The sequence below is a fragment of the Aquila chrysaetos genome, chromosome 3 (assembly GCF_900496995.4).
Source record: "Aquila chrysaetos chrysaetos chromosome 3, bAquChr1.4, whole genome shotgun sequence".
In the NCBI taxonomy this organism is placed as follows: domain Eukaryota; kingdom Metazoa; phylum Chordata; class Aves; order Accipitriformes; family Accipitridae; genus Aquila; species Aquila chrysaetos.
The window spans coordinates 30,041,119-30,055,349 of record NC_044006.1 but is presented as its reverse complement, the minus strand read 5'-3'; the positions used below and the strand labels follow the sequence as shown (position 1 = coordinate 30,055,349).

At 40.1% G+C, this 14,231-nt stretch overlaps 1 protein-coding gene across 4 annotated transcripts in view; it reads left to right on the top strand.

Moving 5' to 3' along the window:
• Positions 1-14,231, top strand: part of POU6F2 (POU class 6 homeobox 2) — a 316,623-nt gene that overhangs the window by 299,195 nt on the left and 3,197 nt on the right. For all 4 annotated transcript variants that reach the window (XM_030009371.1, XM_030009370.1, XM_030009372.1 and 1 more), the window contains exons 8-9: positions 3,703-3,871; positions 13,108-13,276. In XM_030009371.1, the coding sequence (XP_029865231.1) occupies positions 3,703-3,871; positions 13,108-13,276 (338 nt within the window). The remainder of the gene's footprint in view (positions 1-3,702; positions 3,872-13,107; positions 13,277-14,231) is intronic.

Genomic DNA, 14,231 nt, shown 5'->3' with positions numbered 1-14,231 from the left:
ATTGCTCCATTTTCTCTCACAAGCAGTGAGTTAAAAACCATCAATCTGTAAATATCCGTTATATATTGTTATTACACCTAAGGTCACTGTGCATCCAGACTTCACTAGCCATATCCCTTTTTGCCCAGCTAAATTCTGAGAATTTCTTATATTTGTCCAAAGATTTCTGGATGTCTGACAAGAAAACCGCCAAGCTTCTGGGTATCCCAGGTATTTAAAAAATACATTCGCAAATGAATTATGTAATACATGTGCAGAGAATCAAACATTTCCTAGACTTAGCCAGCATACTGTGCATGTGCTATGTGGTGGCTGTGTGCACACTTTGCATGCACAACTGGAGAATGCAGAATGCCCTCTCTTTCTGGTGCTTCCTGGAAGCTTCACATTTATTGTGTACATGCTCAGGACTTGAACAGTTTGGGAACTCTATGTGTAGCATGGCTGGAAAATGTTGGATTTTCCATCTGTGTCTTACATGATCATGTGTTTCTCCCTGAGAAATACTGATGGGAAATAGCATAGAATCAAAAAATTACGGCTGGAAGGTCAAGGTTCAAGAGATCATCCAGTCCACTCTCTTGTTCTCAGGTGGATTAGCTGTTCCAGTATTTGTCTAACTTGCTCCTAAGCACTCTTACAGGAACTCCACAGGTTCCCCCAGCAATTTATGCCAGTGCTTCACTGCCACGTTAGACAGCTTTTCGCAGCATCTCATTTGAATCTTCCAGGTTGTTGCGCCTCATTCTCTCTGCTATAAAATGTAAGACAGGCTCATTCTCTCCTCTTTTCATTAGCTCTACCTACATTTGAGGCAGGCATCATATCCCACTTCGTCTTCCCTTCCTGAGATTAAACATGACCAGTTCATTCCAGGTGTCTTCATAAGCCTCAGGTAACTCCCAGGCCTTCAGCCACTCTAATTATTCTCCTCTAGTTGTCCACATTTTTTCTGAAGTGTGGTGTCTAGCTGTGGACATGCTGCAGAGGTCTTTCCAGTGCAGACATCACTCCCACTCATGCAGCTTGCTATAGGTGTTGCCTTCTCTTCACTTCTGCAACGTGCCAGGACTGCTGGTGGCATGTTCAAACTGACGGAATCATTTTGAACCCTAATCCTGTCTTACCGCCTACCAAAAGTCCCTCCTAGCATGTCATCCGCATGTAAATTTAGTAAGCGTGTTCTCTTCTCCATCATCCAGGTTGTTAAGGAAATACTGAGTAGTGCAGAACGAGGACAGACTTCTGTGAAGCACCATATACGCACACTTCCATTTCCACAGATAGATATCTATCCTCTCGGGTTTGTTTTCTGACTACTTTTGCATTCATTCTGCAGCAATTTCATCTAAACTATGTTTCCCTAGGTTATAAAGAATGTCACACGAGGGAGTGTCAAGAGACTTGTAAAGTCAAACCACCTACTGCTTTTTCCCTGTCCGCAAGGCCAATTACCCTGTCTTAGAGGGAGATCAGATTGGTTTGACACAGTTTGTTCCTAACAATCCATGTTGTTTGTTGCTACCTTGTTTTCTTGCGGGTGCTTACAAATTGTTTTATTATTTTCTTCAGTACTTTTCCACAGGTTGAAGTTTAGTTGACTGGACTATAATTTTGCAGATCTTCTTTTTAAAGATAGCTACTACATTTGCTCCTCCATCCTCACAGATAAGCACTAACATCTTTAAGATTGTTCCAGATAGTGTGCAAGCATCTAACTCATCTAAATACAGTACGTTTCTTGCGTCACCTAGGCTGAAATCTTTAGTTTTGCCAGAGATGCCCTCAGACAACAGACCCAGAGCCCAAATGCATGCCTGTTTCTGAAAGCTGCAGTCTGGAGTGATTTGGGTGTAATGGATGGGCAGTCCATTTCTGCGGCATTCAGAGGAGGCCAGCCCTCCTAGTGGACTGCTTCCCTAGGAGAAGATATTGTAAAAGTAGATGTTCTGGGCTGGGAGCTCTCTGTAGATAAAATCCAGCCCTTAGTGAAATTTTTTTAAAGATGCCCAGTGCTTGCATGGGTCTGAAATCTGGAAGCCTTTCAGTCAGCTTCTCAACTATTATCCCTTTGTCTAAGTGCCAGGTTTCTTTTTTAAAATGTGCTTGATCCAAAAAACCTTCTTGAGATAATAAAATGTTTTTGTTTCTTGATCCCTAGGGAAGTCAGCATAGTCTAAAACTGGTCAGATAAATAATTTTCATTACTATTAGAGGGTAACTCAAAGTTTCTTGCTTCATTTTGGGTTATATCATTCCATGTGGGAGGTAGAAAAAGGAGTTGTAATTTTCTCCGTCCTTAAACAGACCCATAACAGGAATAATGTCATTAAAATTGTTCATATGTATTCCACAAAAAAGTGTCATCTTGAATGTGATCAGATACCTTTATCTACCGTGCCATACAATTTGTTGTCTACTTTGCATCAGTCATTTCTATGTGTTCTGGGAGCATATTATATATAATTTGAGTATTACTAATGAATCCAACTCCTTTTCTGAAGTCATTTGTTCAGCTAAATATCAAAAGAGAAAAACTCATACTCCTTAGAATTCAAGAAATAGGTTTAAATTACTGACTTCAAGCAAGGCCAAATAGGCCTTTATCTTCCCCGTTTCTGAGAATACAGATAACAGCTGTCACTTAAAAGTGAAGCCTTTTAGTACATTTTTGCAATCTTTTTTGATCAATATCAAGAATCAACATAAAATAAAGATATAAGTAGCAGTCACCTGAGTGTATCAGGACTGTATTACTGTATTACTAGGCTCTGAAAGAGCTGTACTGGACTACTAGAAACCAGCTCAAAACCATAAAGTCCATTGTGTACCTTCGTTCCGTAGAGAGACTGCCCTTTGAATTTGCTGGGAGTTTTATGTAAAAATCAGTACCAGAGAACGTTCCTAGTTTTCAGTCCCACATGAAAGCTTATTGTAAGCAGAAGGGATTAGTGGTTCTTTCCTTTTCTCTAGTGAACAACGGAAAACTACGCTGTTGTAAAATTTGTAAAAAAAAATTTGCAAAGCCAGATTCATGTATCACAGTGTATCATTTGCATCTACCGTACTCGCTAGACTTTTTAGGTGTGTCTTACTTGACACAGTCCTGATGTGAATGGGGCTCAGAAGTTTCACTGCGTGTTTTAGGCAAGGACAATTTATTGATTGAGAAATAAGATTTCAACATTTTGGTTTGTTTGCTAGATCTAATGTCATAAAAAAAATTATTCCTTTCTGTAGGAAAGGGATTTTCCCCCAGTTTATCTTCTCTTCCCTATTCCCACTCTTCTTGGCCCTGGTCCTGCAGTATGAAAGGACCTCTCTGAAACAATGCTGATTTATATGAGAATCCACGTAGGGAATAAAAGTCTGACTTAATGAGTCAGAAAACAGGTAAGGACATGTATTTATTAAATCAGAATGCTGCTGTGAATGTCATAGGTCTCTTATCACCCATTTCAAACAAGTATTTAGCTTCTCATTAGATTAAGTATCTGGTTAAACTGAGAAAAAATGGAAAGTCAGACTTCAAAAGAGCTCAGATTGCTCCTGCTGTAACACTCTGTCACCCGAACCAAGTCCATAGTATTTAATGCTCCTATGGGATTTGTTCCCCAGAAGTAAATGGGTGAGGTGGTGCATTGAAAGTTTCCTGTTACTGCTTCATTTTCTAAATACCTATTTTTACATTTTAACATATAGCTCCATCAGCCCTCCCAGACGCAAGTGGGACAAGCAGCCTCACAATCCAATCTCCTGCATTTGGCTCACAGTCAAGCATCTATGTCTCAAAGCCCAGTGCGTCAGGCTTCCTCTTCTTCCTCCTCATCCTCCTCCTCTTCAGCTTTGAGTGTTGGCCAGTTAGTCAGCAGTAAGTATTGCTCCCTGGCTCTCCTTAATTCTCCCCTCTGTTTGTCCTCCTCACTGCTGAGTTTCCTGATCTGCTTTCCCTCTTTTTTTTTTCATATGGTAGATTGTATATTGCTAAGTAGAGTGACTCTTACCAGTGAGAACTGCTAAGTGCTGTCATGGATGGGGCTTAAGGTAATCATGCCTTGAGAAATTGTAATCAGTGTTAAAAATGGTCAGAAAAAGGGTAGCAGCTGTTAATTGACTTACGAGGGCAATTCTTATAACTGAAATGTAGTTTATGTTCTTTGGAAATTAGAAGTTTTTTGAATCAGTGAATATAATGAATTATATTGCTCAGAATTTGGTGGGCAGATAGATCTTCCTACTTCTGGTTAGGCTGCTTGTTCATTACTGTTTGTTTGCTTAGTTAGTAGCAAACCATTTTGCAAACCCTAGCACTACACAAACCTAGAGCGAGAGACCTTTCTTGCCAGGAAAAGCTTGCACAATTTAAACAAGAAAGAACTGTAATGTGGGAGAGGAGAGAGAAGCACGCTGCTGTGAAATAACTGAGTTTCAGTGCTAGGATTATAACAGCTCACCTCCTGAACAGCCCTTTCTTCCAGACCACATAGTTCAGAGTCTTTGCTATTACCTTATCAGCATTAACTTTGGCCTTTACATAGCAAAAACAACAGGCTAAAAGTGTACATAAGAAGCATTAACAGTTTTTGCACATCTGCAAAAATCTGAGTGTATTGGATGACCTTGTTCAAAGATACTCCATGTACATATTTCAAGTAAACAAACACTATAGCTCACACTGTATTGGTAATGTAAAATATATGACTGATACAAGCTTATGAAGGGCTTGGAGAAACTGTCATGCAAGGGAAGATGTGAAAAAATCTTGGTTAGATTATTTCAGAGATTGTTTACATGGGGAAATTACTAGCAGAGCTATAGTGGCAAAATTATGCTGGTATAACTCCCAGTGTGAATACTTTTATTCTGGAATAAAAATATCTGCATTGGTAGCTGTAAGTACATAAAATATATAGATACAGATATAATTATAGTGATATAAATATACTGCTATTGCTCAGTCAGTAAATTTTCTCATGTAGACAAGCTTGTAGGAAGGAGACAAATAAGAGGCTTCGCGTTAAAAATACATAGAGTTACCCCTTGTCTATGTGGGAAAATTGACTAAAATAGGTAGTGCAGAATAAGTTACTTTTCAATGGCTAGTCCAGAATAGCCTCCCTTGTGGACATTCTTATTAAAAAAATATTCTAAAATAACTATTGAGGGGTACTCTACCCCACAATAGTTATTCCAGTCAATTTCCCCATGTGGATGAGTGCACTACACGATAAAAGCAACATGGAAGAAGCCCTTTTAAGTTTACAGGATAAATCCATCAAAAGTTAGGAGGTGCTAGAAAAATAGTTGGCTGTTCAACTGTATGCAAGTTGTCTTAGAACATGTGTTTTATGATAATGATATACCTTGTGATTAAAATCACGCAATCATGATTTTTTTTCTTATCCTTCTTTTAGTGTATTTCCAATGGAATTGTTCTAGGGATGCATCAGAATTACTAATGCAACAGGTGGGCTGTTGTCCCAGGGTTTGTTCCCTACCTGATACACTAAACTGTTCCCCGGTTTGCATAACATTTGAGGTAGGGAGCTGTAGAAGGGTGAAGGATGGTCTTGCTTCAGGCAGTAGAGGGCTGAAGAGCTGAAGCTTTCTGTCTGCCATGTAATTCCAGTGCAATGGCAGGCAAGTCACTTAAAACAGATTTTTCACAAGTGCTCCCTCAATATCCAGCTTGAGACTCTGGACTTTAATTTACAGAAGAACCTGGTACTCACAGTTACAATTTTAAGTGCACTTTCACTGTGGAACTGTATAAAGAACCATTTAAAGACACAGTCTAAAAAATCATCTCCTACTTGACCTACACTGGGTACCCCAAAATACTTTGTCCCTTAATATCTGTCCACTTCTCTGTGAATGAGAAGGGGAAGACCCTCATCTTGTAGAGACACAAGAAAATAAATTAAGATTTAAAAAACAGAAGAGCTCAAGAGGAAATATCTTTGGTGAAGAGCTTTAATAGAGGTCTGGGGCCACACACTGAACAAGTAAGGCGGCAATACATCAATCAGTTCATCCGTAATGAAGCACAATTCGTCCTGTGCACTGGACAAAGCAGGGGTCTGGGGAAAAAGAACTGGTAATCCAGGGCTCAAAGACTGTGCTACACTGTGTTGTGGGTTCCTATAACTCCAGCATTTTGTAGCTTCTGAGTGTTTATTTGTGCAACTCTAAGGATGTTCTTCTAGCTTCATTTTTTGCTTGGATAAATTTCAAGGTTGTTAGAAAAGCAGAATAGTAATGTAAGTCAGTCATATGGTGAGATAATGCTTATATTCATAGTTGGAAATATGAGATCTTCTGTCAGTTGAACGGATGGAAAAGCTGATAGGCTATGTTATCATCTTGTTGGTCCTGCTCTAAAAGGAGTAAGACACGTGCTGTGCTCATGGATTTGGCTGAGAGCAGAGGAGTATGAGGCACAGGAATATCAATTTGGGGAAGAGGGGGAGATACTCTAATGAACATAGACTTTCTATTTGTTCCTCTCAGGCTTGACTCCTTCCACCACTTGTCTTGTTCCAGTCCACTACTTCCTTATGCTGTTCTCCACACAATCTGTGCTCCCTTCACCTCCATGCTTTTGTTCCTCTTACCTTCTCCCTGCAGTCCTTTCCCTGCAGTCCATCATTCCTCAAGTCTTCTTCCCATTTTGGTTCCCCTCCAGCTCCCAGTCAGTCTCTGTCCCCAGACCACATCTGTGTCCCTTTTACCAGCCTTTTTATTAGGTAGTTTCTGTCCTCCTCTACCTTGTTTTACCACCAGTACCACCTCTTTTTCCCTGTTTTCTTTGCTCTACCACAGTGATTACTACTCTCTGCACAGGCCCTCTCTCCCTCCACTCCAAACTCAAATCCCTGCTCCTTAGTAGTCTTCAGGGTTTCTTCCCCTTCGATCATTTCTTTTTCTTGAGACTCAAGATTAATTTTTGCCTGCTCTGCATCCAAATCATTCAGATGCCACTCTCACCCTCCCTAGGAGCCATCAGAGGATTGTGGAAAATGATCACCAAGAAGAGAGGCAAGTCAGTCTCTCTGCTTTTACTGCTGTCCTAGCCCAAAGCAGGCCAGAGCCACAACCACAGGAAGGGGTGTTCTTTTCTGTCTACTTCAGCCTTAGGCTCAAGCACCCTCAGTGCAGAGAAAATCCTAACAGAAACTCCACACAGAGATCTAGCAAATCTCTACTGAGTTAGGTATGAGCTTCGGAGGCTCACCTGCTTGGACTCGTTGGAGACAGATGTTTACTTGGGATGGCAAGAAGCCCATTACTGACATAACAACTATCTCCCTGAGACCTATCAAGGCCATGCTTCAAGTTGTAGGGAAATTGAAACTTCGTAAAGAAAAGAAGTTATTACATTTTTTTTAAACCTGGGCAGAACAACATGTTTTATCAGCCTAATTCTCAGAAGCAGTTGACCTGAAATTTGAATTATAATGGCAAATGCCAGGCAAACTTAGCCATAGTCAGTACCCTACCTGAGATAATGAATGACCCAGAGAAGATAGTTGGGGTGCTTCACCCTTGCTCAAAAAAGAAGAAAGGTCCATTAAATCAAGTGGGGAACTGAGAGTAAAGAAAATACTTTTCATACAATCAGAACGAGGAAGGTGGTGTTCTTGGGAATTAATTCACTGGGACCCAGATCATAAGAGCATTCCAAAGGAAGGGGCTATTGATAGGGATCTCCTGTAAAAAAGCATGACAATTACACATGAATAAGAAGTTCTGGAATTGTTTTAAATTTATGTTTCCAGCTTCATCCTGTCCCTAGCTATTCAAGACCAACAGACTGAGTAGTGTGAGGGGCAGATCAACTCATTTCTGCCATTTACATAGCGTTATCACACAGACAGAAGTAAAACAGTCATCTCGATGATCCTTAATGGCTGTCCAGCATATTCTTGAGAGCATGTAGCCAACCACAAACTGGAGCTAACGCTGCACACATAAGCCTGCTTGAGCTGGAACATAAGTGACATTGTTCCAGGGCACAAGAGAGCTACCTGCTGGTTTCTAGTAATGTGGAAAAAGCCTACAAGAAAAGAAAATATGGTCAGTTCAGTAGGGAAAGATCAAACCATCTGTGTAATGAAACATGAAAAGGGAAACATGAAAAGGATCCTTTACAGCTTTTCATTGTCATTGATAATACCTGATAATACCATTGATAATATCAATAATATACATTGATAATTAAGACAAATAGTCTTAATTGATCTTCACTAATTTGAAAATTGTTTCATGTAACTAAAACCCCATTTGCATACAACTGTGACTGCACACAGGGAAATAAATAGAAAGTCATCCCTGTTTTGCTCCTTTGCAGAATCCATTCAGCTTCTGGGTGCAGATCCCTGAAGGGCAGGAGCACCGCTTTGTCAAGCCCATGGCCCATAATTGAACAAAGCCTTCTTAGCGTCCCAGCTCCCACAGTGGCTAGCAGAGCTTTGTATAACAGGCCTACAATTGAAATATAGTGTCTGCTGAAGTCTATTCAAAGACTTTTAGTGGGATGAGGCCTGCGATGGGTCAGTGGTTCCGAAAGAAATCCATAGGCATGAGGGCAGCAAGAAACAACTTGTGGCCTCCTGAACATCTCTTTGATTGCTTTACCCCTCCTGAGGCAGGAATATTGTTGTTTCCTTTTCCTCATTCATTCCAAATCTGCAGTCCAGTCCTCCAGGAGACGCCCTAGAGTCAAGTACCTTGGTAGAGATTTACCATATTCCCAAAATTGTTGCTAAATATAGTAAAGTTCATGTAAAACTAGGCATATTCAGCTACCTTATTCTGTTAATCGAATTGCTTAGAGCAACATAACCTCAGTAAATAATTATTTGGGGCAAGGTTCTGCATACTTACTGTAAAGAAAGTAAGTCTCTTTACAAGAGGCCACTTCACATCAGTGAAATTACTACAGTACTATGAGAAAGGGATCAGAATCTAGAATCAGAATAAGAATAAAATAACTTTAGTGTTCCATGTTACTTGTTTTTATTCCTTTTACTTTTCATTCTAGTCATATTTTCTTTATGATTTTACATTTTTTCTTTAACATGTTTCCTAATTTTAAAAAAAGTGCATTTTCTTCCCTTTTTTTAAAAATTTCCCTTTATTTTTATTTCCTGTCCTCCCCCCCCGCCCCGATTGTTGTGTTCTTTATAGCTTCTCCTTTTTATCTCATCCTCACCCCTTCATCCCTCACCAGCAACAAGTGCTAGTTATTTTAAAGACAAAAAGTTATGGTTGTTTCCAAAGGACATTTAAAAAGAAGCTCTGCCTAAGCAAGGACTGCAAGATTCATCTCTACTCTTCCTGTCCCTTCTGTATGATTTCTTCATATCATGTCATCCTCTCTCTATTCTCTTTTGTCGTCTTTGTTTTCTCTTCATCAATTCTACATCATTATTCCTCCTTTTTTCCATTTCATTTTCCTCTTCTCAGATGCATCCCTGTGCTCATTTCTTTAACTTTTTCACCATATGTTCTCTTTGTGGAAATCACTGGTTTCCCCTCATGCTCTGAGACTTGTGTCTCCATGAAGTTTCTTTCTTACTTCCAAATTCTTTTTACTGTCATCTGTTACCATAAAATTAAAATGCCTCCCACAAACAAATTATTCTTCTTTCTTTCCCCTGAGCTCCAGTCCATTTTCCATTAACAATGTTTTGTCCTGCCTTTCTTATCCAATTTACTTTCCATTGGACTTCCTGTGCCAGCTATTTCTCCTCCTGTCTAACTGGGGAAATCATCCCCTGTAATCCCTCCCACGGTAGAACTCTGTGTAACAGAAATTTGCTTTCTCCTTCAGGGTGCACTGAGTTGTCTGTAGCAACTCTTTCCCCTAACTATTAAAATCATAGCATATTTGCACTCACCAACAAACTCATACAGGATTTTTACAAGAATTCAAAAGTGGGAGTAGTATTCCCTTCAGTAGGAAAAAAGGGGTTTCGATGCAGAAGGAGAGCCTCTATTTTATTCCTTCCACTCTGCTCGTCCAGCTTCACCATCCACCAGGACATCTGGGGGAATTTTAGCTGGCTTCCTTTTTGTTAGGGAATATGTACACGTCCCCTAAAATAGTCCCAGACACCTCTCTCGCCTTTCTCTAGCACCCAGTAGTTTCATAGACACCACAGCCATTTTTTTTTATCAAGCCATAATGTATGCTGGGAGTCTTTAAGTGCCGTTACTGTAGATCCCAACCACTCAATGAGATTGGTATTCTTTATTTTCCTGTTGGCACTGTGCTGCCTTCACTAGGATGTCAACTTCATTTAAAAAGCAGCAGTTTATTTACAGTCTTCAATAAGCCACACTTCCTAAAATGTGAAGTGCACTATATACTTAACTGTTCAGGGAGCTCAGAAGTTATTAAAACAAAGTCCATTATCTGTTTGTATATGTTTATGTATGCCTATGATTAGTCCACAGAGTCCAAGATTATGTATTGATGGCATTTTAAAGGCAATAGAGTAAGACAGACCAGTGCTGTTATATGATGATGTCAGTAGAGTGGTCTTCATAGTACTATTTGAAATTTATGGAGCTGACAGAAATCGAGGGACTACTTCTATGGATTTCAAAGGGCTTTGAATCACACCTGAAGTAGAAGTGGTTCTGATTTGATACACACGCTATTTTCCCTAGAGTTCAGGGATACAAGGCTTCAGTGTTTTGGTCTACCTCTGTTAGTACTTTCCTCCTCCTGAAGACCCTATGTAAGAATGAATCCTCTTTCTCAACAGATACTCTGCTATATATTACCATCTATTCCCATATTCCTGAAGTGCATCACAGGCTTTTTTCTCATCTCAACAAGAGCTCAGCCTAATTGTTCCCTCATCCAAGCCACCCAAGCAGGAAAGGACTTTCTACGATATTCACTGTTGCAACAGTGCCATACCAGAAGGATCCAGCAGAACTTGGCAGAATTTCTCTATAATCATGTGCGAGCAAATAACCCCTTAGCTTTCTTACCTCCCTTTTTATTCCTAACAGGAGTGGGGAAGATTTACAGGTGTCAGTTGCCATAGCGTTTGCTACTGAAAGTTCTTTGGGAACACCTGAATTGTCTTTTGTTACATCCCTAATAGCCTTAGTCAGAGGCCTTAAAGTGAGGGAAGGAAAGAGGTGAGGAAGGTCACCATTCTTAGTGCATTTTACTCAAGGGAATCTTTGAGGCCATTATCATTTATGATATTTTTGTACATTTATCAGTTGCTCTTCAGAGACCCAAAGGGCAGATAAGCATCCAGCTCCATTCTGTGTCTCTGAAAATCAGAACTGGTATGCTAGATAGACTGTGTTTGGGGTAAGTAGGAAAACTTCACACCTCTAAAGGCAATTACTTTACAAACCTGAGTGGCCCCTGTCATAGGACCGACTACTTAAAAGCAAATAATATGCACCCTAGCTTTATACTGAATGAGTGCATGCATGTGTGCACAGGTGAGCTCAAGCACAGCACTGACAACAGGAGGGATGATTCTGAGTGTGGAGCGTTGTCAAAACAAGGTTCAGCCTATGTGCATCTTTACCTGTATGCATAGTTCATGTGGTCCCTGGTTGCATACATGAGTATTTTTAAAATACTATTGCTATGTGTGCTTCTTACACTCAAGCTATGAATCAATATAGGCTAAATTTATATAGCAGAAAAACCTCTTCCCTCTGTCTATTATTGGACTAAAAGATTTTTTTATAGGACATTTCCATCATAAGGGAATTTTACATCGGGTTTATAAACCCCTGAAAATAAAAGCTTTGTTACTTTAATGCTGACAAGCCCTTAGCTACAGCAGTACTAGCAGGAGCCACTCTCATTTAGGGTTCAGAATAGTAATGTAGTCTAGCACCGTCCTTGGACAACTGCTTGCATTTACAGAAATTGATGGGTTATTGTGCTGCAAACTTTTCACCTAAGAAGTCTGAGGAACGAGGTGAAGAACAATAGAGATGCCTCGCTAGGAGAATGGCTTCACTACACGCAGGATTGCACAACACTTTGAAATCTTCCACCATCCTAGTCCCATGCTGTCTCCGACTTGGCAAACGCTTTCATTTAGCCAGGGATCAGTAGCTTGGGGGGAAAAAAAGTTCCATTCTCCAGCTGTTGTGTCATTTCCCTTGATAAGTCCTAAATTGACCGAGTTATCCAGCACCAAAGGAGCTTTCCTGTGGCAGACATGCTTTATTATGTGCCCTTTCAGGGACAAAGGCTTCTGTGTCAGTAAACTGCTATGGAGAGAAAGGACAGATTTATTCTCACAGCATCATAAGCATTATCTTCTGAGGGGCTAATGTAAAAGTAAAAAATTGTGCAGCATTACCATCCAAAACCTAATGGCTGATGTTGCTGCTCCGTGATTATCAACCTGATGGGAGACAGAATGAAAAGCTTGAAAGGCTGCTTCTCAGAAGGGCATATTTTAAAAGATGATTTTTAAATTAAGGAGTTTTTAAAGGCAGTGTTTTCTTTGGGCTTGTTCGTTTGCTGCGTTATTTTGGGTGTTTAGCTGGGAGTTTGGGTTGGGTATTGTGGAAAAGGAAAGAAGTTTTGTGAATCTCCTTATTTATCATTAATTTTAGATAAAGCAGAAAGTCTTGATTTCAAATTAAAAACCCAACCAGTTTGTGCATATAGTTAGCCCTCCCCACAGACTGCAAAGAAATATATTAACACCAGCCTTCCTTCTATATGTGGTAAGAAGGGGAAATAGGGAACATGACTTGTCAGCCTAGGAAAGATTGTGCAAGGCACAAATGGTGGTGGGGAGCCCAGGCACCGCCTCACTCTGAGGTGAGCTGGCCATTTTCAGGAGTTCAGCAACGAAGTGTGTCTTTGAAAATCTTTCACCAGCACCTGGAAACACTGCAACCTAGTTAGCATTTTAGCAATCTGAACATGCTTTGTTACACACCTGCCAAGGCAAGCCTGTTCCTGTTTGGGGAAGAAGAGAAAGGGCTAAGTATTAAAAAAAAATGAACATGAATGTCTTGACAATGAAAGCTGGTGTAAGCCTGGCCCACTCATATGTGACGCGAAGAACTGACCTGATTAAAAAAATATTTCAACAGATCCTCAAACAGCCACTGGAGAGGTGGATGGGGTGAATCTGGAAGAAATCCGAGAATTTGCCAAAGCTTTTAAAATCCGGCGCCTGTCCCTTGGCCTGACACAGACTCAAGTTGGGCAAGCCCTAAGCGCCACCGAAGGCCCAGCCTATAGCCAGTCTGCCATCTGCAGGTAACAAGTCACATCATAAACTCTCTTCTCTCCTCTCTGTTCTTAATAATTATTCAGCCTATTGCGAGGAGCATGCTTGTGTTTGAGTCTCATGTCTTCAGAATGTATTATTTAATCTGGGACTTAAATTAGCCGATAATGTTGGTAGCTGGCAGATAAAATGTTTTTATTGTCTACCCCTAAAATAACTTTAGTCTTTTTTTTTTCCTCCTCCTTTTTTAAACAAGCGAGAAACAATGTTCCTGGCATTGAGACTTAATTCAGTAGATGAGCTGGAGACCCTGCTGATGCTGGATAAGCACCAGCTGACCCTCTTCATACTGTGCCATTTTCTACAGATAGGGTTACTGAACAAATATTTCATGGCTGCATCCCTGCTAAGTTAAAACCTGTGTTACTGTGGTTAGCACTTCACATATAGGATGTTAATGATGATTTACCTAGGCAACACAGAAGGGAAAAAATTATCCTTCCTGCTATCTTGCAAACCAGCAGCTATTCATCTTTTATCACCCAAATGTTTCCTAAAAAAACAGACAACCCATGTATGCAAAGCAGAAGCAGAAATCTGCCCTAATCATAAGAAATGATAATACAGTCTTGACAAAGTGAAAGTAGTTAGAAGCAAACACTGTATATGCATGTATGTGTGTTACAGTAATCCCATGTTTATGCATGAGGTAACAAACACACTTAGGTAACAGCTTTTTCCTCTTGGGCAATGCCTTATAGTCCTTCTCCATCAGTGAAAGCCAAGAAACCAACTCTAAGCTCATTTAAGTGGATTTTGTTCTTGGTGATCCATGAAATGCTCTGTCTTTTTATCTGCTCTTTATACTTTTAATGTATTCCCCATAGAACGGAAGTGTACTTTTCCTGCAGTTTAAGACTAAGGTTATAAATAACATCAGTATGGGGTAGTGAGCTTGCAGCTCACATTTTGCTCAATGATTTT